A 27,980-nucleotide genomic window follows, 5' to 3' on the forward strand; every position below is an offset into this window, starting at 1 on the left:
CACCCTGGGGGCTGTGGTGAGACCAAAGGGCAGTGCTTGAAATTGATAATGACTGGCTCCTAGCCAGAAGGGAAGATATCTTCTTGAGCGCTTGTCCATACTTATGTGGTAATACGCATCCTGAAGATCTATAGAGTACATCCAATTGCATTTCTCTATTAACAGAAGGACAGACTGAACTGTGACCATCCGGAATTTTGGGGTCTATATATCACATAGTCAAAGTTTTATAACTTCAAAAATGGAATGTTCGAACCATTCCTTTCGAAGTTATAAAATTTCGACTAGTGATAAAAAAAAAAAAAAAAAAGAAGAAGAAGCTAAAACAAAATAAACTGTCGGTAGGGGAGCAAGCCCCACTGCACCCCCCCACACCCCACTACTTAAATATACCAACTCTGAGATCGCACCACATTGAAATGAATGGAAACCTCCCCTTATGGAGATTTCTGTTTAAACGCTCAGACTTGTACAAGTTCGAACTTATGGTCTCTACCATATGGGGTTCGAACTTGTACAAGTTCGACTATGCGATAGGAACCCGGAATTTTGTCTGTTGTATAAATTTGTTCAATACACTGTGATCCAAGATTGGTCTCCAGTCCCCTTGTCCTTTTTGGCATTACAAAGAATCTTGAGTATAATCTGGATCCTATCTGGTGTGGTGGGACTGCTTGGATGACTCATTTTTGAACCAGCTTTTGAACTGCTATATCCCTCTGACTGGGTGAAACATCGGGGATTCACCTTTCTTGTTTGGGAAACAGAGTGAAGGGAATGCGGTAACCTCTGGTGATTATTGTCTGCACCCAGGAATCTGGTGTTATTGCGAGCCAGGCTGAGTGGTGCAGAGAAAAATCTCCCCGACTGCTTCCAGAGGTAAACAATCAGGCCACTGCTCGGGAGTGTTGGTAGAGTTGTCCAGAAAAGGAATCTCTGGAGGCCTGGTTAAGTGGACACCCCCCTGACATGGGAGGGGCATCTTCCAGATGAGTTCCCCCTCTGGCCCAGGGGAATACTCACCACCCAAAAAGGCTCTTGGATCTTCTTGAACCACATCTTTCCCCTCTTGAGTCCTAGAGTAAGGTCGCTGCAGAGTGGAAAAATACATGCCCACAGCAGAAAGGGTCTTTCCATCCTTCTCACACCTGGCTAATGTGTCTCTAACCTTTGGGCCAAACAATGAAGTAGTGTCAACCAGAGCACTGACAAAGGAAGACAAAGGGGTCCGCAAAATAACACATGCGCATACAGGTGTGACGCCTAATGACAACGCCTGTACCCACTGCTCTGGACGTCCCTTCGGCTGTATGTGCAATAAGCCGCATAGACGAATTAGAGATGGACTCTAGGGTGGCAAGCTGAGAGGCAGCCTTATCTCAAACCTCATCAGACACTGCTCTTGCCAGGGTATCTGACAGCTCAGTTATCAGATCCCTTTGGAGTCTAGTGAAGTGCGCCAAAAAATTCAAGGACAGAATAGTGAAGGTCAATGAAGCAAAGACCCGCTTCCCAAATCTGTCCATCGCCCCCGGTACTCTCGGTTGGGAAGATTGACAGTTGAACTCTTCGGTGAGTTCCTTCTTTGCGGCCACCGCCACCACCATAACACCTACTGCTAAATCCATAGACCAATGGGGCTGATCCTCCGGGGCTGAAAGGATTTTGTCCGGTCTCTGGGTAATAGGTTCTATGGTGTCACGAGTCTTCCATGCACACCATACAATTAGATTAATTAGTTCATCAGCAGGCGGAGTCACCCAAGTAATAGATGGACAGGCACGAAAAGCTTGCAAGAGAACAGATTCCTCTGAGGATGGGTTTGAGGGCTTCCAATCACCCATCTGTTTTAAAATCTCCAGGATGTCTCCAAAGGAGACATCTTCAGGGGGTGACCGTGGGGACCCTTCCCCTTCATCGTAATCTGCATCCTCAGTGACTGATTTTTCTAGAGAATCCAAGTGCTTCCTCTTGCAAAATCTCTTATGGAGTTTCTCTTCAGGGGGGAGATCTGAGAAGGACTCCAGAGAAAAGGGACCCTGCACTAGGGTATCTTGCTGCTCTTGTGCCCGCTGTTACTAAGTAGCAGATTGTGGCAGCTGCGAACCAGAGGAAACAAAAATATGGTACTCCGATGTGGGGATGGTACCAACTGGGAGGCTGCTGAGGCTAGAGCTCTCTCCATAATCTGGAAGGCAGGCCCGCCCGAAGAGGGATGGGAGCCCAGAACCGAGAAAGATAACCTCGGAACTGGGGTCACACCCCCCTCCGACGAGCCGCCCCCCCCCCAGAGTAGGAGTCGAGTGAAGATTTGAAACTGCCAAGGCACCAAAAGCCACAGACAGTGCCGTGGAAAAAGAATTGGAGCTGATCCAGGGATTTTGGAGCCAGCAGCCAAATCTTGGTCCTATGGGTGCGACTATTCTGATGGAGCCGAAGACCGCAGAGTAGGTTCTGGTACCAAGGTGAGATCCACTTTCGGTACAGAAGTAGATGGCACTGGAAGTGTCGAAGCAGTGGGCTCCAAGACCTGCAAAGAGGTTGAAGAAGCAATATATGTGGGAGTTTTGGGAGAATAAGCCTCAGCTCTGGGAGGAAGGGAGGTCTGAAGGGGAGCAGGAAGGCCTCTGGCTGCCAAGAGCTGATCCACTAATTTAACTGCATCCAATTCCAACAGACTCCTGGAGGAACGGACAGACATTCCCAAAGGAGAGTCAGGTATTTCAACAAAGGGATTCGGCTGATGACCCAATAAGGGGTCTATTGAATGGAGTATCTAGTCCTGTGGGTACATAGGATCTTGACCTTTGGCACCACAGACTGTTGTTTGGCAGGTGAAGATGGAAGCAAAATATTAGAGGTGGCAACTATCGGTGCTGGTGAGGTCGTCGGTGTCAAAGACATGGTCTGTACTGAAGATGTCTGGATACTTTTAATGGTAGACGGCACTGTAGAAGATTTTTATCGGTTTTGGTGCTAGAGCAGAAGTCAACGCAATCTTTGGAACTTTTGGTTTCGGTTCCAAGGAAGGAGTTAGAACCTGAGATTTTTGAGTCTTGAATTTGTGTACCTTAGGGGAAGACGGTACTGAATGGCTCTGGTTTTTACAGTCAGTTTTTGGAGATTTTGAAGCCTCCTCCCTCAAAGAGAGCTTCACCAAAAGGACATCTCAATAAGCCCTTAAGAATTAGCTTAGGACGTCTTTCTGCAAGAGTTCGAGCACTAAAACTCTTGCAGGCTTTACATGGAGGTTGCATTTCTAGATGGGGGACATCCACACAATAGATGCATGAAAGATGCCCATCCGAATTGGCCATCTTTCTGTCACAGTCTTTCCATTGTTTAAACCCGGATGTTCCTTTTTGTTTTTCTGCCATTTTGTCTAAACAAGTAAAAGGCACACACACAGACACTCACAAAGATAAAGGGACAGATAAAGATAAAGCTTTTTTTTTTTTTTTTAAATATACCAACAATGGTATAGAAAGACTACCCAAAAAAAGGGGAAAGAGAAAGGAGGAGGAAGTGGTAGGGAGAAAGGATACCAATGATGGTATCAAAGATTTACCAACGTTAAGAGGGGAGGGCAAGCCGAAGACAGACAATGGTAAAATAGAAGTACCTTGAGGTAAAAAATGGGATAAAAGATTCAAATAGTCACTCGCACCAAAACACCAAACTTATTACAGTTGAAAATACTACAGAAAAAGGTTGAAAAGATAGCTAAATAGCAAAAACATTTGAGCACTTAGCTGACAGCAATGGCTAACGTGTCCAATTTTCTATGTGGCAAACGAGATCTGGGGTAATGGAAAGATAGGCAGTATGGGTAAGAGCCTTAGCTCGAGAGTTTTTGGCTGGCAGAAGCTTTGTATAATGTCTGAGTCAGTTCCGAGGGTTTGGAACTGAACCCATCAGTCAAGAATGAATGAAGATTGACAACATGAAGCCAGGGCACTTCTATGGGCTAGGCTTGTAAAGGTTCCAGGGCCGTTGGCCTAGTACACACCTATGAACCTATGAACATCAGATCCACATTTTTCTGCTGCCTCTCTGACCCTTAGGATAAGGTCTCTGAGGAGCCGAAAAACATATACCCACGGCAGAAAGAGCCTTGCCTTCCTTCTCACATCTGGATAGCATATCTTTGACTTTGGGACCAAAAAGAGAAGCGCTGTCAAATGGTGTGTGTTGATGAACAAAGACTTAAAAGGCACTGCAAAATCACAAAGGCACATCTAGGCATGCCTCCTCATAGAGATGCCAGAATCCACCGCTCTACTCGTTCCTTAGGCTGCATGCGCAATGAGCCTCATGGAAGAGTTAGCTACAGAATGTAGGGTGGTTAACTGGGAAGCTACATTCTTATTTGCTCCCTCAGCTACTGCGTGCCTTCAAGGATATCTGAAAGCTCCTTGCTCAGATCCCTTTGTAACTGGTGAAAAGAGAATGATAATTCAGTGATCGCAAGGCAGAGGTCACTGAAGAGAACACTCGCTTCTCACATCTATTCATTATCGTAGAATCCTTAGGAGGATGAATAGTTGAACTCTCCTCGGAAAGTTGCTTCTTGGTCACCACTGCCATGACCATAGCAGCTACTGCAACAACTTTCATCCAGAAGGCCTTGTCAGACAGAACAGGGATTACTTTATTTGGTCTCCAGGGAATAGGTTTGATGGAATCTAGGGTCCCCCATGCCCGCAGAGAGATCAAACATATGAAGCTCATCGGTGGGCAGTCACCCAGGAAGTAGATGGGTGGGAACCAAAGGCCACCAGGTACACAGATTCCTCAGGTGAAGGATTACTGGACTGCCAGCCACCTCTCTGTTTCAGAATCTCCCCAAAGGAAACATCCTCAGGAAGTGATCATGGGCCTCCTTCTCCCTCGTTGAGGTCTGTTGTCTTCCATGGCTGACTTCTCCATGGAGTCCAAATGCTTCCTTTTGTAAAGTCTCTTCCTAGGGACCTCCTCAGTGGAGTAGTCTGGGGAGGTATTGGAAGAGGCAGGGGTACCCAAATGGGTATCCTGGCACCTGAGGTCCCACTGTCCCTATGGAACATCCTGGCCAGAAGACAAATGCAGGGTATCTTGATGGGATTGCGGATCCGAGGGGGGCATGTGACTTCTAAATGTAGTGGCAGCTATAGCCCTCTCCAAAACCCCAAAGACTGACCACTCCTGAATGGACGAGGACTCCAGCTCCAACAAGCCATGCTTTTGGGATGGGCTCATCTTCATTCCAAAAGGCAGTTCGCCAGGGCTTAAAGCTGGAGCCAAGCTCACCTTTACCGCAGCCCCGAGGTGCATCAACTGCTCCCATGACCTGGGAGTAGAGTACACTTGAGGTTCACAAGGCTCACTGTGGCTCTCGGAACTCTCTGGCTCCGAAAAGGCCAAAGAGCTCCGAGCAAAGATCTAATCCGAGGAGGAGGAGGAGGAGATCTTTGGATCACAGCAGAAAGACTCTGGGCATATTGGATCCAACAACTCTGAAACCTGCCCTAAAGTCAGAGAAGGTCGGAGAGGGGGAGTAGATGGTTTAAACAGACCTGGCACCACAAGGGTGAGATGGACTTAGTAATGCCCTGCGCCCACAAAATCTTCTGCACCATCTGTTCCACATCTTCTTCAGTAAGGCTCCTGGTCGAACAAGAAGAGGACACAGATGGGGACCTTGGTCCAGAAAAGAAGGAAGATGATACCCTGAATGGAACCAGATCAAATGTCAGGGAGTACAGAGTCCTTGGTAGTGTCAAAATAGGCTTGAAAGGACTTGTTAGCTCTGACATCAACGGATCTGACCTATTCTTACTAGATGGAATCGGATCCAAAGAAGCTGGGTCCAACCCAGTAGTGATCGGCACCGAAGGCTCCAACTGAGTCACAAACTTGGGAGCTTCTGACATTTTTGCTCTCTGCTCTGAAGGTTCCATTGGAGCAGAAGAAGGCCTCTTCTTTTCTCTGTTGGTGGATTTTGAAGAAAGTGATGAAGCAGGGCTCGAATGGGCTGAAACAGCCCCCTCAAAAGCAGATGAACTTATTTTTTCTTTCAACCAAAGCTCAGTGGTTGAAAGAATGGCAAATTGCAGAATCTTCTTGCAACAGAAGGGACCCAAGACAATAAACACACACAGAGTGCGAGGCACTAAATGGAATCTTGTCCCCGCACTTTGAGCATTTTTTAAATCCAGCAGTTTTTTATTGTTTCTCTGCCATGATGCAAGGAATACGGACAGAAAAGACATACACATTTAGGACTAAAACAGAGAAAAAGAGAGGAAAGTATTTTTTTTTTAAAACAGGAATAGATGGAAATAGGAAGAAAAGGAGAACTACTGATGAAAGCAGTTAAGGAAATACTTGTAAAAGGGGAGGGAAGTAACCTATAAAAAAGACAGTTACTGGCAGGAAAGTGAGAGAGCAAGAGAGAAAAATGAAGGTAAACTAATAAAAAAAATAGCTACTGTAAAAGAAGGGTTCTTAAAGACAAGGAAGAGACTAAATACACTAATATATATAAAATAGACTATACATACAATTTTTTTAATAATACGACCTGATAACCCAAGAGCTAGCTGATCGGACAACGTCTTCGCAAAGAGGCAAATGAGATCTGAGGTAACTGGGAGAGATGTAGTGTGGGTAAGGGGAGGTATCCAAGAGCTTTTTGGTTGCCACGAGCTTAGTAATGGGCAAGTCGGATCTGATAGATCGGATCTGGACCCATACGTGAGGATGAGATGAAAAACTGACAAGATCACATTTGTAGTTTTAGTGGCATTTTAGGTAAACGGCCAGTTTTTGCATGCAATACTTGCGTGTTACTCTGTTTAACATAATTCTTGTCAATGAACCTGGAAATACTCAGTGCACTGTCTTAAAAGTGAAATATGATAAACTAAACAATATGTGAATGTTGATTTACGAATTGCGGGATGATTATTTTATAGTCACTTCATGGAGACTTGCATGAGAAGTCCAGGAAGTACACAGGGAACAGTGTCCCCATGGGAAAACAAGCAAAATTCTAGAAAAAAAAATGCGAACACATGTAAGATGCCTCCAAGGAGACCTTTAATAAAAGGGATAATCCTGGAAAAAGAAAGCCACACATTAAATACTGTTTGCAGTTCAACAATATCTGGAGCACATTAAACAAAAATGACATGCAGGTAATTTATAAAAATGAAAGAATACCCTTGGTGTATCTGGACTGCTAAAGGATGAAGGATCAAAAGACTGATTTTCCGTATCAGTAGAATCATTATTAAACGTATGTGCAAACTTTCGCTTAAGAGCATCAGCAATGAGTGCTGCTGGATCTGAAAGAGAAGCACGTTTATCCTTCCTCTTTACTGGAGTACCTCCCGGTGATCTGCAGAACAGAAAAATACAACAGAGAGAGAGTGGCTCATCACTAGGCTGTGTCTTCCAGTATATTTCACAGATGCATTGTCATTCTGCAGATACTTGCTAAAATTCAGATGCATTTCACTGCTAATAAAAATAATATCTGAGGCAATAAAATACAATTCAAACATTACAGACAAATAATGTACAATAAAAAGAATGTTCTTTTAAGTAGATTAAAGTCAACAAAGTTGGTTTAGAAATAATGATAAAATCTGATAGCAGATACAAATCACAGCTTAAAATAGATATTGAGTACCCTTTTAAAACTTGCCAGTATGGGAGATTTTTCTCAACCACAGTGTGAGAAAATTCCAAAGACATGGCGCCTGATGACAATAGTTGTGCACAACATAGTATTTCAAGTTAGCTCTAGGAAATCTACCAAAATGTGACAGTTTTACTTGCTGCCATAACAAATGACCATTAGAAGCTGCAAAATATGCCTTGAGAACTTGTTTAATTGCAGGAATGATGGAGCAGATGCTCGTACTGTGTCACACTGTAAGCAGTGGTTATGATTATACATTCTTTCTACAGGCCCAGAACCTGTGTACCGGCGTATTAATGCACTCACAAGTAAATAAGTCAGAAATGGCTGCACATAAACCATAGTGAATGTAGTATCTATAGAAACGCGGAACAACTCGTATACTGACATGTTCCTCAAATGCATATTTGTCATACTCAATGAATTCTTGAATCATGGTAATGAGGATTTTGACCTGCACATAATGGTCCACTTTTCTTTCTTTTCTCTATGCTTTTTATCACTGTGCCTGCCGAATATCAAGCCAACCTTATTGGTCTTGAGTCCATTCTCTAACCCCCCCTCCCCGCACTGGCTACTCCCAAATACAGAGCCAAGAGGTGACTGGAGGAGTAGCCATCCAGGCAGCCACAAAAATGGTTTGTGCCCTTGCTAATATCCAATGACAATAGTGTGATTTGAGTCCTAATGCGTCTCCCCTGCATGTGCAGACATGCTGCCAGTGTGATACTGCAGTGGTCACTACACCTTCCATTCAAGTGCATGCACCAGAAAATGAAGATTACCACCAAGTAGAAGCTTGCTGAGCTGAATGTCTCCTCCTGGACCTTATCTATCACCTCTCCACTGAGGGATTATTGCAATCTACAGCCTCATTCCAGATGGGCATGCCCATCCTGTCCTTAGCAGCTCCACCATACACCTGAGCCACTAATCAAACCTGGACCAGCTTGGCCATAGGCATGGCATTACCCCCCTCTATGTCACAGGAGCTGGTATTTTCCCAATCTTTGAACCAAAAGTCAGTGCTCATACAGAACTGCCACGACTGTCAGTAAAAGAATATGGGAAGAAATAATGAGAAGTAATCTTCTGGGTACCTGTCTAGTTAACCTTCAGATAGACTTCAGCTGCCACTAACTGCTTTCAGGGTACCCCGGTACCCCCCCCATGTGTTAACTGGACTGTGGTTTGCCAAAGATTATTATCCTTTACGTTACCTGTCTAAATAAATATTTAGGTACTTGTAAGAACACAAACAATTTATCTTTATTTAAGATGGTAATCGTTTTTTTCTTAAACAGTGGGTTTCATTGTTGGAGTCTTAGCTACTCTGCAGTACTGCTGCTGTTTATAGTCTTTGAATTATTAGCAGAGATGGTGTACAACTAACGATAGTGTCCTTGTTATTCTTGTATTCTAGTGTTTTGACCCCTTTGCAGCTTCTGAATTTAGATACTCATTGTACTTTTTTCACTTACCTGCATAATCAGCGGAATGCTTGCCTGGCTGTAGCACTTGTCTGCGTATGCACATATCAGCTCCTGTAAACATGAGAGGTGTGGCATTCCTGTGTTTACTTTTTACTGCCCTGCATTTTTGTGATGGTTATGACTAACATCTATCCTCCCTTGCAGTGCCATGCTAATTACACTTTGTCCTTTGTTTAGTGCCTTTTTTCTCATTTTTCCTTTTCAGAATTACACCTGTCCCTTCTGTTTTTACTGCCCTTTGTTTCCATTTATTCTCAATTTCAGCAACGCACACATACTTGTAGTGTAGTCCTTTTTTTGTTTAAGTCCTTGCGCAAAGCCATGATGGATAACATTGATCCCTTGCCATAGTCAAATCAGGTACTGAGTATTATTATTTATGCTACAGTTAGTGCACTGTCTGTCTGACTTACGACTCGCTTATTGTAATATACTTTATAACTGCCTTTTTTGTTAGCCTGTACTTGGCTTTAATTTATTCACACTAATTTCATGGTTTGCCTCCAAATTTCATGCCATTATTTGCATGCACGTTGCCTACTTCCTCTGTGACACACACAACTGTATCACTGCACAGCTGCACTAGAAGACTTTCAATGTACTGTTTGTATTCAGTGCATGATTTCTGTTCAGTTTACCAGACGTGTTTTTCTTCTCCATTGCCTTACACCAGTCAGCCCTCAGCTCTCATTACCTTATGAACTCCTCTATCTGACAGCATAACCACAGAGTTTTATACCCATTTTCAAAAATCATCCTCAAAACTTCAGAGGAGAAGGAAGACTACTTGTCCTCTCGCCCAAGTTTTCTTAAATAAATGTGGGAAGACAATAAGAGGACAACCCCACCTGCCTATGTTTGGAATTACCCTTAGTCTTTCTAAAGAACTGCTTGGAAAAGAAAGATGCTTCCAATGATTGATTCCTTCACAAAGATCTTTAAGTTTCAAGTTATTTGTTTTAGGTCTCAAGGACTCTGTTATTTAAGGGCTAGCAAATTCAGCAAGCCTGAGAATGATACAGATCCCTTTAGCAAACAAAGTATAAACTGTGCTAATCGTGGAGGTGGGATTTTATATCCACAACTAGTACACTACTTAAATCCTTTGGATTCCATACCACCTTGAAATCAAATCAAAAATAAAGCCAAAAAATACTCTACCATCACCAAATGCACACACAATGCTTAGCTCTAAGTGAATACATGAAACAAAACTTTTTCCCCAAAACACCAGACATAAAGCAGTAAAACTCTGCCTAAAAAGGCAGAGAATATGCCCACAAGGGCAGGGAGATAAAAGTAACTAGTCTCAGAAGTTAGAACTGTACAATTTAGCAATAAACTAAAAAAAGAAACTGGAACAATCTGGCATGAATTCTGAGATAAATATAAGATAAAATACTTGAAAAATCAGTACATCCAAAAAACTGCCTTTACTTTTTAAGCAGTAAGGGAAATCAAAAGGAAAGGGGTACACTTCAGCACTATGTGAGTCGATGAGCAGCTAAAGCCTGTGAAAATCTTTGAGTTAGTGCAGAGAGAAATATCAGTCTACAGCAAAGTTCTACTTACTAAAGACGATGGACAGGCTTATCCTAGGTCTTCAACCATGCTTAAATAAAACGTCCCGACTAAACCACTTTCCCTGCAGACAGAGCAGCACTACAGTCTCTTCCAGTGTAGCATTAAAATTATGTAATCTCTACTTTCATCTACATGCTAATCTATCCAATTTACTTATGTAGTGCCCTAGCTCTGCGGCATAGAGGGAAGAAGCTCAGATTAATACCCAGATGACCAGAATTCAAGTAGTGGTATAGGTGCTGGAACAGCCAAGGCAGAGGTAAGAAGTGAGCAGCTCATACTGGGCTCACCTTTCGGGGGAGAAGATGGTACTACCAGATGGTTAAATTGCTCCTGTGTAATCCAAGGCTTGCATGACAACACAGAGCATGGTACTTGGCATTCCTAGGTGAGAGCATGTCCATGCCAGCATGCCAGGGAAGGGCAAATAGTGCCTCCCGGCAGTGATGAGGGTGCTTATGTCAATCATAAGGAGAGAGTTGGGCCCTTTTCCATAAAACCCCTGATATTTGCTTATATAATGGCTCCCAAGGAAGGGAGAGACCTGATGGTTGGCAAGGAAGTGAGAGTGTGGTAGGGAATAGTATTTACAAAAAAATAAAAAAATGCAATTAGTTACATTCATTCCTCTACTCCTAGTCAGGCTACAAACAGCATATCTTTAGCACTTAAACCAAACTAAATCTAAGAGCCACTTAGACAAAACTGCTTGCATCCCCTCACCACATTACTTCTTTTTACTAGAGGAATTTGGGATAGACAAGCTGAGATGGCAGAAGAATTCACATTGATCCTAGAATAAGAAAGGCCCTGTCTGAACACCCCCAAAAGGTATTGCAGGACTGAACTGATGTCTATATGAGGAGGGCTGGTGTTCGTGCTATGGCATTATTTAGAGAATCTCTTCCATTTTACTAGATATGATTTTCTTGTGGTGGGTTTCTTTGCCTCCTTAAGGATGGTTAGCACCTCAGAGTGGTAGTAGATTTTTCGATGGCTAGGTGGAAGTGGAATACTGAGCCCCTGAGCTCTCCTGTGGGAGAGGGTGGAATCTTCCTTTGCTGAGGGTTCAAAATGAGGGAAAAACAGTGTTGTCTCGGCCAGTATGGGGAAAGGAGAATCATGCTTGGTCGGCTCATCCTGGTCTTTATCACTAACTTGGGAATCAGGGGTAAGGGTAGCAGGGTATACAGAAACAGGTTGGTCCATTTGAATGGGAATGTGTCTATTTTCCATGTCCTTGACTACTGGATTCTGCACCAGAACCTCTGAGGTTGTCTGTTTTGATAGCAGACAAAAGGATATATTGAGGGAATTCTTCACTGTAAGATTAAGACCAGTCTTCCTCTTCAGCATCTGTTCACTGGAGTCCATTAGATCCCTGCTTAAGGAGTCTCCAGGGTACTGTTCTGTCCTGGAATGAAGAATGCTATAATAGTCACTTTCAGGTCTTGTGCTAACAGCCAGATCTTCATAGCAAGACTGCACAAGGAGTAGGAAAGGCTTCGCCCTTGTTTATGTACCCCATGATTGCGGTGTTAGCTGTCCAAATCTGTAAAAGTTTCTGGTGTTAGGCTCTGGTGAAAGCTATCTAACTAGCCATAAAAGCCTAACAGCTCTTTTTGGTTGATATGTAGCTTCCTCTGATCTGGGATCCAGATGCCCTGCACCTTCATAGTTCCCAGATGAGACCCCCAAGCTATGTCTGAGCTGTCTACAGTGATGGTCTTGTCTGCCTCTGGCAGATAAACGTTTGTGCCGGAGTTCTGTAAAACTGTGTTGTTCCACCATATTAGCTGCTTTTTAGGCATGGAAGGAGAGGCATGAGTCTTTCCAGGGGCCGAAAATGCTGTTCCTACGAGTTTTTTAAGGAACCACTGCAACTTTCTCATGTGTAGCTTTGTAAGTATGCAACAAGACATGTACCCAAAAATCCTGAGAAACTCTATTGTGGAGATTGGAAGGGTTAGCTCACATTACACCCAGATGTATATGACAGGCAAAACTCTTTCACTGTTTTAACTTTTCCTTTTTTGTCCAGCTTTTCAAACACCTTTTCAGCTGGGGGTCCGAAAAGGAACTCCTCGTCTACAGAAGCATCCAGTAGCTCTGCCTTGAGGTCTGAGACTGGTTGAGTCCTGAGCCATGCATGTCTGCAAATGACTTAGCCGGTGGCTGTTTCTCTACATGATTCATCTGTGCAACATACCTACATTCTAAAGAGGGTCTGGAAACCTGAAACGCTGCTCTAGCTATATCCTGAGTTTCCCTAGACAAGGTTTTATTAAAAACAATCTCTGCCTGAGTAATTTATTTACTGACATTTGATTACCAGGAAAATCCGACTGGGTAGAAGTCTGTTTTCAGAGGAATCCCAGGGAGAAAAGCTCCAAATTATTACAAAACATGTTAACAACAATAATTTTACAATTTATTTAGTAATAATTTGGTCCTGAAGGATTTTAAGTACTTCACCATGTAGAATTGCCAATTAAGTACCCTTGTGTAAAGGATAGTAGAGGTATACAGCTTCTTGCCAAGCTTACCCAAGTTTGTTTTCCTTGTCATTAGGCAGGGAATGTCTAGTTGCAGCCTTTCGAATCCCTTTAGTGGATGTGGTAGAAACTGCTGAGGAATCTACTTTAGGGTTTTTGTAAAGTTGCTTGTATGAGTCAAGCACTCTAAAACCAGTCAGATTTTCTGGGAGCAGGTGACAGAGAATTTGGGTGAAAAGAGTTGTTTTCAAAACATGTCATCAAGTATCACATGCACTGGGAAAATGGCTAGTGGACTAGGAGAAGATAAAATCAGTAATTCCCTATAGTGAGCCTGAGCTTGAGAGAATTGTTGCCCTCCCAATTAAAAGCCTCTAATTTTATGAAGGGTATCCCAGAAAGACAGGTCTTCTGGGAAAGAGGCAGATGAAAGTGTATCATCTGGGTCAGAGACCGGATAAGGTTGGGTTACAAGGTGTTCAGAGTAGGATTATTTCTCTTTGTCCTCAGAGTATGAGGATTGTGAATCTTCTTGAAAGGCCACCTCCCTAGGCTTTGTGGATGATGAGGCTTCAAGGGTAATAGTCTGGGTGTCGCCAGGATGTCCTGGGTGATTTTCCAGAGGTCTTGGGCTTCAGTTTGAGCTGAAGTGACAGAGGACTGAGGAGATGGAAGTAGATGTCAAAGTATGCAGTGGATGCTGTTGGCTGCCAGTGATGAGGAAGTTAGGACATCTCCCTCAGAACCCGCAGCATGAACATCAGAAGCTGTGGCCTGCAGGGCAACCTCAAACCCCACTGAGATGAATGTCATGGAAGAAACGAGTGGTAAGCCTGGAGCCATTGCGGCGTCATAAAGGGTCCCACAAGATGGTTCAGGGATAGAAATCCTTTGCCAGACCAGGAGGCTGCTAAGGTGCCTCAACTGAATCGGTAGACTTGACAGTGTGGGCTGAGATATCGGCTGTATCTGGTCTTTTTTCTTTGAATTTATTGTCTTTGTGTTTAATCGTAACAAAGCTGGCAGAAGCTGGGGGGGTTGCGTAGACATGAAGGAAACTGAAACGGAGGACTCCATATAATTGGCCAGGACATTGGCCTCACGTTAAAGGGTCTTTGCTCAAAATGTAACACAATCAGGACAATTAGAGACATGTGCTGAGACCCTAAACAGTGAGTGAAAATCTTTACGTAGGATTTGCTTACCACACTTCAAGCAATTGTTAACGTTTTTAAATGTTAATTTAGAAGAGTAAAATCCCCAGTGAAGTACTTATCCGACTGGGAGAGAGAAGACACTCTGGGAAAACAGCCAATTGTTAGGCTGTGATCATACTGTATACAGGATGAAGGGCTTTGGACTGCATGGCTAGAAAGAACTGAAGATGGTGCCAAGATATGACCCTCTTATACCACATCAGTCCTCAGACATCCATCGGCTAGGGATGATGCAAAGACTCTGGAAACTGGGTCATTGCGGACTTCTGCATGACAGGAAAACCCAAGAATTAGTACTGTAACACTGACTACGAAGAACATCAGTAATGTCTTAGTAACTGGTGACTCGTCAGATGCTGCCTTCACACTACAGAATGGATAAAAACAGGGTTACAGTTGGGGGTCTGGTGCCAGGATCTGACTTCAACAAGGGCTTTAAAATCCCTTTTTCTAGACAAATATGATTAAGGCATAGTGGTGTCCCATGTGGTGTGAATGGCTCGAGGTGCACAAACCTTGATGGAACTGCAGAGACATGTTAAACCTTATCACGCATGTGTCCAATGCAGGCAATATAATGGTCCTTAGTGGAAACCTTCTACACAGAACAATACCGGTACAAAGAAAGACATCAGTCTCGACAAATTGGTTTAGTAGTTGGTGCAGTTTTGGGGGGGGGGGGGTCTAGTACTTGCAGCATGGGACAGGAGGATTGACAGTACAGTACAACAATTTGCCAAGGACGGCCTGCACCTCTCATTTCAAGACTTCTGCATACTGGTTCAAGTCCTTGTTGCCACCACAGTGTTTAAGTCAATGGCATACTGCAAAGCATATCAATGTAGCCATTTTCAGCCCTAAACTGGGCAAGGTGATTTTTCTCAATGCCAGAAGTTTTAAACAAAAAATTGTCTAATCTTGAGGCTTCCACTCAACTTGAATGCATATGTGTTTGTGTAGTTACTGAGACTTTGGTTTCAGTGTAAAAAGAGCACACACATACACCCCATACCTGTGCCGTGTGTCTGCCTGATGGAAACTGGGGTAGTGTTTCTACATTTCTCAAGGACTGCACCTCAAAATAGATTCCCATAGACCCATAAACTGAACTCACTGAACTTCAACTTCCCCTGAACAAGACAAACTATCAACTTATAGCCTGCTACAAGACACTCTCCATGCCCGGATGACAAAACAAGATTTCTAAATGTACTTGAACTTATCAAAACATCTTTATTATGGAAGATTTCAACTAGTAGTCAATAAATTGGAGCACATCTACATCATATAAATTCCCTGGAACAAAGATAACAAACCATACAGAAGACAATATTTTTGACCTGGTCCTAACTAATACAGTCACTACATGCACAATTACTCTAACTTCTCCATTCCTGGTTATATTTGATCATAATCTTGTAACCCTTTCTTTAAAAAATCTCTAATAATTTTGAACCGAAATATTTCAAACAAGTTTCCTAAAACGTTGATGAGCTATCCAAAATCACTTGTATCACCACTAGACAGGACCATCAATGTTACTGATTTATACAAAAGCATTCTAATACTATACAGATAAGTGCCTAGACCTGGCCATCCCTACTAGGGCCAAATATAATAGGAACTTGAGAACAAAACTACCATGGGGTCCATCAGCTTAACTAAGCAGAAAAAAAAATTATTCTTAAATCATACGAGATCTAAAATTCCTCATATTAATGCTTGCTTCAAGAATGTCAGTAAGAAACTATTCAGGGCAAGTAAGGCAAACCATGAACTTATAATTGCCAATGGCTTCACAGAGCTAATTTATCTTTGTTTACATTACAAACTACGAAATAACACCCAGCAATGTTTTGAATTTAATCCAAAATGGCACCACTCACTCAGACCCTGTAGACACAACAAATATACTAGAAAACAAATTTAGTGCAGGCTTTACTCCCGAAGCAACCGACTTAATTCCAAAAATTCCCCAATTCCTTACACCTTCTAATATCAGAAAGAAACATGCACTGAAAGTGCTCTCTGAAATCAGAAGTACTACATTCATGAGGCTTGAAAATTTATGTAGATGCCTAACAAATACTGCCTAGCATGCCCTCATGGAGCTCCTCCTTAATGTCTTTACCAGAGCTTAGCTGCAGGATTAGTTCCTGAAGTGTGGCAAACTGCAGCGATAATGCCCCTATTCAAAGCCGCCATACCACAGACCTGGAAAACATAACACAAATTAACCTTGCTATTCTGATTTGCAAAGCAATGGAATCCATTGTATTGGATCTCATGATCTAAAATACCTAAAGCCTTATCAGGCTAGACCAGCATCAGTTTGGTTTTGTCCAAGGGAGACCCTGCCTACTCGATTTAGTTAACTTCTTTGAGAAGGTCACACAGGCTGTAAACAGCAGTCATTCTGATCTCACAGCTTATTTGTATCTAGTCAAAGCACTCAAAATTATACTCCATGCTGCCGGTATTAATAAGAGTGGTCAGAAGAATGCAGTGGATGTTCCAAGTACTCCAATAACGTCACAGTGAAGTTATCCACCGGGGACTGGAGAAGAAAAGTCAAAGGCAAACCAACTTCAGAAGTCTCTTAATGATTTCCTTTTCTCAGGAGTCAGAAGGAAGCTATCCAAAGAACTTGAGACAGTCCCCAAAAGCCATTGTTTAAGAAATATATTATTAAGGCTGCCAAGATGACTTCTAACAGTAAACCGATGTCACAATACCAGATGTCATATAAACCCCCTAGACAACATAAACAAGCGTCTGGGAAAATCTCTATAAGGTAGATACTTCTCTTTTCGCCTAGACACAAGACAGTTTTCACACAAATTTTACACAGAAAAGGAAGGAGAGTCCTCAAAGTGGTATTTAGCTGCCTAAAAGTTTAACCAAGTCAACTGCTAAATACTGAAGATACAGTGAATACAAAGTCGGTTTGAAATCTTCAAGGGCAAGAAAGATCTGCATTTTGGCACCCATGTCTGCTTTTATACCAGCATACCCTCAAACTTCCTTGGGCATATGGAAGGCACCCAAAAAGGATACATCCCACATACTGTAATCATATGCTACGGAAACATAATCTAATAATGAACATTAACAGCTCACTTCCTAGAATATTACGAAAATGTGCTAAATGAGCACTTTGTGACCATAGAATACAAATCAACAACTGAAGAGAACTTTAGGAAGTAATACAATAATCCCCACAAGTCTTTCTACTCCACAAGGTGGCAAAATAAAGTATGCTGCTGCTCAGTATCAAATCACCTCCCCAACCCATGAACAAGGAGTTAAAGATGTTAATATAATGTAGATGGGACCTACTGTCAGAAAAGAACTTGGGGGTCTTATGATTAGGGTCATACAGGTTAACAAAGAGGATCTCTTCCTGGCATATTCCAACCTTACATGTGACCCATCTATCTGACCTATAAAGAAGTTGGTGGAAATTGCTTTCAAATCCAAAGGCTCATGGAAAAGAATGAAACTCCTCTTACAAATCAGTTCGTGGCACACTAGGCTGATGAACTCAAGCTACAAACAGCCAACCAAGTGTCGATACACCCGATTTTAGTTTCCTGAAATTAAGTTTGCTTGCCAGGATAAGGTATTGATCAAAACTGGGCATTTTCAGACCTAGCCCCAGGTACAATTAAGACAAGTTATACAAAAGTAATAAATTAATTTCTTACAATGTATATGCACAACTATTGAACACAAGTTTAAATTAAAGAGTAGATGAGATCAGCAGAGTACAGGCTTATCAATAAAATATGACAGACTAAGAAAGAGAGAAGGACGTATTCACTATACAACTAGTTAGTACTGAAGTCGCTTTGTTTCAGATCATGTAGTTAAATTGCGGAATATGTTTGGTGGGCATTATGTGAAGTGGCCTACGAGGAGGTATTTGCAGTTGCTTTGGAGGGTAAGGTAGTCGTTGAATTGATGTCTGAATTTAGCTTAGCTGGAGAGGTTTCTGAAAATAGGAAGGGAAGGAGGGCTTGCCACACTTATGGGGCTAGGAGAAAGAAGCAGTGAAGTTTAGGTGCTAGCAAGGCAACAAGGAACTTCTGAGGGTGCATCATGAGATGGTGGTAATCAGTCTGGCAGACAGGGGTGGGGGTAGCAGTGAGCCTAGGAAGACAGCAGCTCTTTGATGAGAAGCTATTTGGCTTTTTTTTACTGTTCTAGTGGTGATCCCAGCATGAGGAGTTGTTATGAAGCACCAAGTTGTTTGCAATGGATTGAAAGGAAAGTACAGTTGTGTTAATTTTCACTTACCATAATAGTACATGCTCAGATTACTCACTGCTGTAGTGGCTTATAGCTATTTGGGTTAAATCCTGCAGAGGATATAATGATGGTCCACGTCTTTACAGGGGTCTGGCTTCCTTCTACACATGCACCACTACTGCAGCAGTGAGAATGATGAACATTTAGTGTTCTTTTTAGATGCAGCAGCTATCATATTCAAGATATATTCTAACTGGAAAGAAGGATGTCATTGCCCATATAACATCTGACCAGCGGGGAGAGGAATGGAGATATTTTATGGGCCCGGAACAAAAAACATTTAATTTTAGATCTAGTTTTCTCAATGTGTAGCTGAAAGTTTAGGGACTATTCTAGCCAAATACCAAGGTATTTAAATGATGATTATGTGTATTTGGTGGTTGTTGTAGTCCTTGATACTGGGGCATTATGAGAGTTTTTGGTAGTTTCCAAATTTCATTGGCATTACATAGGAGCTTCTTTGAAATGAGTTAGAAGATAGGTAATAAAAGATCTTACTGGAGCTGAACCTGCAATATTTGTGTTTGAAGGTAGACCTATAACTCACCATGTCGTCTGCATATAAGTTGAAGTTCATGAAGATCCAGTAGTAGTTTGTTGATAAAAATAAACAGAACAGAAGTAGGACCAGAAAATAACCTTGTAGAACCCAGTCTGTAAGGGTAGCTGATGTGGAAAACAGGACCTCATATTGAGCAAGTCTTTGAACTAGACTGTAGCTTGAGTGCCAATACTCATTTCAGAGATATGACAGAGTAGAATAAAGTGGTCAGTCAGGTCAAAGGACCAAGTGAGAACAATGAATAAAGCCCTTGTAAAGTTGCCTTTGTCACCGTTGAGCAATATTTCTTCTTTAATGGTCCCAAGAGCAGCTGTGCTTTTCCCAGACCAGAAGCCATGTTGTTTTTGGGAAAGTGATAACTTTGCATATAGGATGATACTGGACTGTGCAAGGATTTTTCTCAAGGATTTTGCCTACATTTGGCGGGATGAAGATGAAGCAGAAGTCAGAGGGTTTGTGGGATTGAGTAACTAATGCTGATTTCCAAATGGTTGGCATGATATTGTTAGTGATACAGAGGTTGTAAATATGGAGAATGGGTGACTATAAATTCTCTAAAGCTGTATCAGGATAAGGGGCTAAGACATTCAGACCCTGTGGGTCTGTCTAAGAAGATTTGCTCTAAAAGGATTTTAATATATTTAGCTGCAATTTGCTTGAAGAATTGTGGGAGATAAGAAGGTAGGGATTACAAGTGTGCAGGTATTTGGTAGGAGTGTTGGCAGGTATTTGAATTCACTGAGAAAGTTAAAGGGTGAAAGATGGGACTGTTGACATTGGAGTCCTGGGGTTTATTTTTGCCAAGTCTGTCCTGTAATCAGGTTGATCTTGCACAAAAAGTGCTTTGGGGAAATGTGGTAGGTAGCACTGTTTTGTTGTTATTGAGTTGTCTTTATGACGACTGTTCATACCAGAGGAAATAACTATCTAATGGCCTGTTCAGTGAAATTACATAAGTGAATTGTTCCAGGTGTCTACAGATGGGTTTCGTTTCCATTTCAGCCAGGCAGCATCACATAGCCTAAGGGATTCTTTAAGTTCTTAGTAAGCCAATCTGTTTGGCTGCATTTGGAGATCTTAGTAATTAAGTGGGAAGAAAGTATTTTATAGTTGGAGGAAATAATGGGTTTGGTCTTTAGCGGCAATATTAGGGTTTTGGATAGATGAAATGGGAGGCCAGTCTACTGTGGAGAGATGAGAAACCAGTTTGGAGCTGTTGTGTAGTTTGGGTCTGAATTTGTCTAGTCTGAGGGACTGTTTTTCAGAGTGATGCTGTGGATCTTGAAGGCAATAGGACAGTGGTCACTGAAAGGGGAGTGTACAGTGGCATTTTTAATGCTGTTGGGATGGCTGATTATTAGCAGGGTGAGGAAGCAGTGGTGACATGACTTAAGGTTGGGCTGAGCAGGTTCAGTAATGAGCTTGATTATGCACAAATCACTTATTCTGTAGCAGATTCCAAGAATTTTCGTCCACCTGATTATATTAAGTTCTCACTGTAGAACTAGCAGTCATTTCTCAAAACAGGGTATTCCATATACAAAGTAGCAATCTATAACAGCTTCTCTGACTAATACAGCAAACCTATGTATACCTTCACTGACAAATGTTGAAACTGGACTTTGCAACACTGAACATTCATTAATTTTTTAATTTGTGTTCTTGAAAGCCATGTTGGCAAGAAGCTGAGCCAGGTAACCCAGACTTCCCTAACCCTAGCAATGTTATCCAGCACATCCTACATGGTCCCAGATATCGCCAAGAAGCAGAGAGATATTTTCTCCAACATGCCCTAGTTGTATGCCCAGGGCCTCTGCTCACTGGGTCATGTCTGGTACACCTCCCATACGAGAGGCCTAGGGGCTGTCCTCACAAGCCATTCCATCCAGTTCAGCTGATTTCTTGATATATAAAAAAAAACAAAAAATAGTGATGGTTGAGTTCAGAGATCCTCCTAGATTACCTAACTCCTGGGTCTATAAAGGAAAATAAGCCCAGCTATTCTGTGAAGGAAACAAAAGTTATATACTTATTATAATGCTAGACCTGCTTGGAGAATCTAATCTTTCTTATCGTATAAGACATACAGTGCAGTATACACTCACCTCTGTGTACATGACTTTCCAATGCTAAATAAGCACCCCCCTCCCCACAATATCTTACACCTCTCCCTCCACTTTCCATTTTCGGACCAAGCCAAGAAAGCAGGTAAAAGACATAAACCTTTTCCTAGCCAAACAGGGAAACTGTAGAGAAGTTGATTAATAAAGACTGATTTCACTCAGCAGAGCTAGCACTATGGTTAAGTACAAAACTTCGGTATGTGTCAAGGAAATTCGTCTTCTTCAACATGTCAAAATTTAATCCCCCTGGGTGTCTGGTTTGGGGAAAACACAGCCCTGAAAACAGTAGTCTACACAAAGGTTTAGTATTAACTATCAAGTCCACGATCCTGCACAGTCTAAAGTCCTAAGCAAGACTATGTATCAAAGAACCACAGACAGTGACTAAGCAGTCAGTCTGCCAGTAGGGACACAGTGGATCACTGTATCCCATTTGGTCAGTGTGTGTGCTCTGCCACAATAAACAAGCAGGAATTATGGCAAATTCTATGCTAGGTGATGCCATAAGACCTCCCAACGTGCAAAAGTCGAGAAACTATACCACAATACCATGAAGGAGTACAATCTATAATACCCCATCCAGCCATGATCATATTTAAGTCCATCTATTCATGCATCCATCTTCAACCCCTTTTTCGCATTCTGCACAATGGGGTTGGAGTGTCACCCTAACAGCGACAATCAACTCATGCCAAAGTTTACATCACCGAGTGGCTAGCCCTGCTGCAGTAGTTCATCTGTACCATGCACTTGCACCTACGGCCAGTTTAGAGCGTGTCCAATCCACATACTGCATGCCTTTGGAATGTGGGAGGAAACCGGAGAACCCGGAGGAAACCCACATGACCGCAAGGAGGGCATGCAAACTCTGCACAGAAGGCACCCCAAACGAGAAGTGAACATGAGAACCTCTCGCTGTAAGGCTATAATGCTAACCGCTGCACTATATTCAAGTCCATAAATGAGAAACCATTCCAAGTGAAAAGGAGACAGAAACCCAAATAAGATCATAACTCCAGTGATATACTGGTGTCATCTGCATTCAAAATGAATCTGACGCAATTCATTGATCTATGGTTGTTCCAAAGGGCCAAAAGCTCCTAAAGCAGAGCTATGCCCTTGCTTCAGACTAAAACACCTTCCCAAGGAAAGAAAGGCTGCAAATCTTTTGTTTGCAGACCTGCATACTGCCTAAACACAGATTAGCCTGAAAACTACCTACAGGATATTATGGTGTTCACCATGACGTCAGATGAAAAAACACCTAGGCAACTTACCCTGCAGCAGGTAGGCTTACTGTGGGACAGTTTCTGAAACTCAATCCAATACTTAGAGCAAACAGCAGAGCAAACCAACCCAATGCATATATAAATTGCCGGTAGTACATCCAGCTACAGTAGCCAGGACAACAAGTTGCCTTGTGTACAAATATGTGTGTGTGTGTAATTATACACACACATCAGAATTTTGAACAAAGGGGATCAACTGCAGATATGGTAGTTAGCACATGGAATTAAGGCTATGAGCTTTTAATGAGCTGCTTCTTGCTGACCAGGGTTTGATTCTCTCAGTCTATTTGCCTATGTGACTCTGATCAAGTCACTGGTGTTCTGGAACAAGTGTGGAATTAGGCAAGACTCCACAATGGCCTCCTGGACCACATGACAACCTACTTATGATTCTACCTCTCTAAACACAGATATTGCTCTTATAACTAGGCTAGAGAATCTTAAGACACATTTCACACTGCCATCAGTCTATGAAGCTTTCTTCATCATGCAAACATGGAAGAGATGCATTAGACAACTCCCAGAGAGTCAGCCGCAGTAAAGGTGTCCCCAAACTCCTAATCAATCACCTCAAAACAACAAACTGTCTCACTCTGGAGAACTATTCCATACCTGAGAGGCTCCCAATATTGCATTTTAAAATGGAACCACCAAAGAACTCTACTTCAGGCAGCTTTTGGCCCTTTGGAAAAAACATAGAGCAGATAACTGCATCAGGTTTAGTTTGAATGCAATAACACCAGTATGTTATTGCAGTTATGACTTTATATTGGTTTCTGTCCTAGAACCTAAATTAGATACAAGTGCCTCACAGCAGTAGAAATGGAAGAAAAGGCTTAGATACTTCAAAAGGCCATCCTACACCAATGCACCACCCACCCCCATCTAAAGTGCAGAACAGAGGAAAGTAGTAGAATCTTGCTCTTTTTCCAGACAGTGGACATTCATACAGCATGTTCAAAGCTCCTAGCAGTCACCGGCTATGGAGTACAAAAAACAACCAGAAGTAATACTGTCCAACATGAACCAGCATGCACGGTTGTTGATCCCACTCAGGGTCAAAACTTTCCAAACACCAAGTTAAAAGACAGGATTTATACCACTGACAATACGTCATATGATTCTTAATAGTCAAGTGTAATGCTAAACTACATTAGCTAAAGTTGAAGCGGTCTCATTTCATCTGTGGAATGAAACGACAATTAAGCAGTAACCAAAAGGCAACCTATACAAGTCCCTGTGAAGAAGCAGTTTATATGTGCATTGGGTTGGTTTACTTTGCTCTTGGCTCCCATGCCCCTACAATATTGCTTTGAATGGCAATATGGAATGATTCAAACAAATCTGGCTGATGATATCCCAAAATCTCCTCTACATTCCCATGTGGAAGTATAACTGAGCTCCCCAGACTTTCCTACACAAGTACTGTGCCATCCTTATAAAACTTTTGCACCACTGCACCCTACTAAGTTAATTTCCACAGAAGAATGAGTGGGGCAGATATCATACCAATACATCAGCCATGCCACAGGCCTGACAGACAAACAAAACTATAAGAAACAAAGCTCCTTCTGCTTGATGCCAGTGGCACTGTCATTTAAATCAAGAAACTTATGGAATGTTAGGAGGGAATGTTCCCCTACTGCATTATCCGCTGAAATGCTGTGGAAAAAAAAATATAATAATAAATAAATAAGAATGAGTAAAGAAAATGCAATAATTTGCTCTGTGGGTGAGCAAGCACTGGATCCAAGCATTTGGAAAATACTGCAGGAGTTATGGAGAGTCCAGACAGCAGAGATGAAAACTGAAAATGGTGATGTGCTATTAGGAGCAGCAAACACAGTCCCTGCACGTAAGGCAACTGCCAGGTCTCAAAATGCAATATGAAAAAGACGATGACCAGCAGACAGTGGTGTACTAACAAAATACATATCGCTTTATTATGCCATAAAGCACATAAAAAGGCAGAAATTCTACAGTCCACAATCCAAACAGGTTTCGGCTCTAATGTCAAGCCTTCATCAATGAGGTGCAGCACCCAGCAGAATAATAAAAAGATATATATTTTGTTAGTACACCACTGTCTGCTGGTCATCGTCCTTTTCGATGTGCTATTAGGAACCTAAATTATTGTTCTCCCGGAAATGTCTCATTAGAATATGAAGATAAGCAACTTCCACATCCAAGGTCTCCATATTAGAATTCATTACAAAAGGAATTACTGTTTTCAAAGTCATGATCCTGAAAGATTGCATTTATAAACTTGCTGATGCTTGCTTGATCTAAATCTGGCCTTGTCCTTTTTGGTACTTAAGAGTGTGGAATAAAAGTCTTGCTTTTTATGATGTACAACCTTCTGAATTGCTCTCTTTGACAGAGACGACACATTAGTTGCTGAGATTGAGTACATGATGAGGTTGTGAGCTGTCTGAAGAAATTCCATTGTATAGCCTTGTTGAACCAATTGTAGATCTCACTTGGTTTACATTAATCTGTTGACAAACAGGTACATAAGCTCTGACATTTGCCACCTAGAAGGGTAGAAAAGGGAGTGGTAAATATGGAAGTTGAAGTAACTTTTAGTTTGTCTATATTCCTCTTCCTGTGGATTTTGGATTATTACTGGACCACGCCCCTTTGAAAAGGCCTTTGCTGGTGAAAATTACAAAAAGCTCCTTTCCCATTATTTATTTATTTTTTTAATGATGAATATAATCCCTCTGGTATTGTGGAGAACAGGGTATAATTACATCCTTAAAAGATAATCTGTCTTTGCCTTTCTCTTGATACATAAATCATCTGCTGGTTGACCAAATATTAAACTCTTATATCACAGCAGTAGTCTCCATGTGATCCTAATAATTAAGTAATCTAACAGCTAACATACCAGATACAGAAGCTTCTCCCCAGTAGTTATCTCTGAAACATACAAAACATTCTTCCTCAATCTTTACCTAGTAACACTGAATCCTTGCATCATTATCAAAGAGTAGTGTTGCCAGAGGAAATTGTTTCCAACTTTGATGGGCTATAGATAAGGAACCAGTGACAGGATCAAGGTAGTATGTGTTACACAAGACTTGTCTATCCAATGATATTTTATAAATCCTGTCCATTTTTAAGGGCAACAGATTGTGCAGCAGGTGACTATTTCTTCTGTAAAATGTTCTTAAAAATGTAATGAAGTGCTTGGGGACATCCAGTATACCGACAAGTTAAAAGGTGGCTGAAAATTGCTCTCCTGTCAGGAAATGTGAAAGCATTGTAAAAAGCCAGGAAATGACTATCTTAAAAAGGGAAAAACAAAAATAATGGATATACACAAATGTCAGAGTGAGATCAGATTCAAAAATTACCCAGAAGAACAGTTTAAGAGTATTTGCAAGATCATACTGACAACTTCTACATATGCCATGATCACTGCACTGAAGTAGGGACAGAGAAAACGTCTGCAGCTATGCTAGAAGATAAAATAGACAATATGTATACTGAAGTTCTCAAAATCAGTGGCACTTAAAGATTATATTAGTACAAATAAAAATGCAGAGAAATTAGAAGAAACACTAAACAGATGCGACGATCAAATAAAGATGCAGCAAAAAGATGAGGTATTACAAGAAAACCTGACAGAATGAACATCAGTGCAGAAAGAAATCATGGTGAAAATGGTACAATTAGAAGATCAACAGAGATTTACAGCAGTCCAATAGAAAATGAAAAAGACAATGATTACATGAAGTTTATGCAGAAGTACTTAGTGCGTGCACTGATATGCCCAAGCTGAATATCTTACTTGACAGAGTACATTGTACATATCTCTCAACAACAGGATTAAAAAAAAATCACCAAGACCTATATTGGTTTAATTCCAAGCATTTGCACATAAAGCACAGGTTCTATCTCTCTTGTGAAAAAACACTCAAAATAGGTCAAGACCAAATCTTCATGCACAATGATTATTCTGCAACTACTACGGAGCAAAGGGACAATTTCATCTCAGCCATAAAAAAAAATCAAGTCAATTACATCTTAGATGCAAATGAATACATCCAGCAGTGTTCTGAGCACCGCACTCCCCAAAAGATAAAATCTACCTTGCACTAGAGATGGTATTTGAGGACTTGCTAAAGTTCATACATGAATGCAAGGACAAGAGGGGAAGATGGACAGTCTTCTCAAAGCACAGTAGTCAGAGGCAAGGTAAGCAAATATACAATTCATTTTTTTCCACTCTACCAGAAAAAAAATGGACAAAAAAGAAAGATGCAAGAAGACAAGAAATTACGGGTGAAGGTAAATGAACAGGTTCAGCAAACAGACTGTAGAAGACATAGAGGCAATAGAAGAGTAGAAAGCAATGGCATGCACATATATAGTTCGCACAGCAGCACTGGACTTTATGGATTGAAACTATGCGATAAACAATTTAGAAATATGCAATAGTTTGGTTTTAATTTTTCAACATACAAACCTGCTTGCACAAGTCACATTATTTTTGTCCCCTGAAAAATCTATTTCCCAGAGGGAACTTTTTTATGATGAAACAAGGAAAGGAGGGAAAGGAAGGGTGCTACTTCTTCAATGTACCCCCCCCCCTTTTTTTTAAGTTGGTTCCTTATATACAGTATGCGCTCATGCAGTAGCACTCCAGTATCAGATGACGTAATTTTAAAACATACTAATGGATTTCCATCATTGAACAATACCAAAAAGAAGGTAAGGTGAAGTTGTGTGCCACTTGCTGTCATGAAAGAAAATGATTTGGGAAGAAACCACTAGACTGGAAAGGAAAATGGCGCTAGTCCTAGATTTTATTATTTACACTTGAAAATCATTCTACACAGTTACCCTCTTCAAAATATAGTTGGGGAGAGGGACATGTGTATCCAAGGATGATTTTTTCGGTTACATAGGGAAGAAACTACAATGGGCAGGCTAAAGGAGGGATTTAAGAGAGAAAGATTTTACCTTAAAAATACATAATGAAAATATATAAAACTTTGTTTATGAAATTATACAAGTGGAGTAAGTTATGCCAAGAGGCATGGGCTTGAATTTTACAGTTACAGCTCTTCTGTTACCATTACAAAGGAGGGACATATAGAAGTTGGGACTCGCTTGAGGAAGAGCTTTAGTAAAGATAAGAAAAAAGAAGTTAAGTACTCACCATAACGTTCCATTTGTGTTCTCGATCTTCATTTATCCTCAACTGATGA

At 41.5% G+C, this 27,980-nt stretch overlaps 1 protein-coding gene across 1 annotated transcript in view; it reads right to left on the reverse strand.

The window, feature by feature from the left end:
* MTFR2 (mitochondrial fission regulator 2) overlaps window positions 1–27,980 on the reverse strand; it is a gene marked incomplete in the record, with an annotated part of 659,997 nt that overhangs the window by 201,686 nt on the left and 430,331 nt on the right. The window contains 1 exon segment of the mRNA XM_044076367.1: window positions 7,204–7,381. Within this exon segment, the coding sequence (XP_043932302.1) occupies window positions 7,204–7,381 (178 nt within the window).

This window comes from Protopterus annectens, chromosome 1.part1 (assembly GCF_019279795.1).
Source record: "Protopterus annectens isolate FY-2018-M chromosome 1.part1, PAN1.0, whole genome shotgun sequence".
In the NCBI taxonomy this organism is placed as follows: domain Eukaryota; kingdom Metazoa; phylum Chordata; order Ceratodontiformes; family Protopteridae; genus Protopterus; species Protopterus annectens.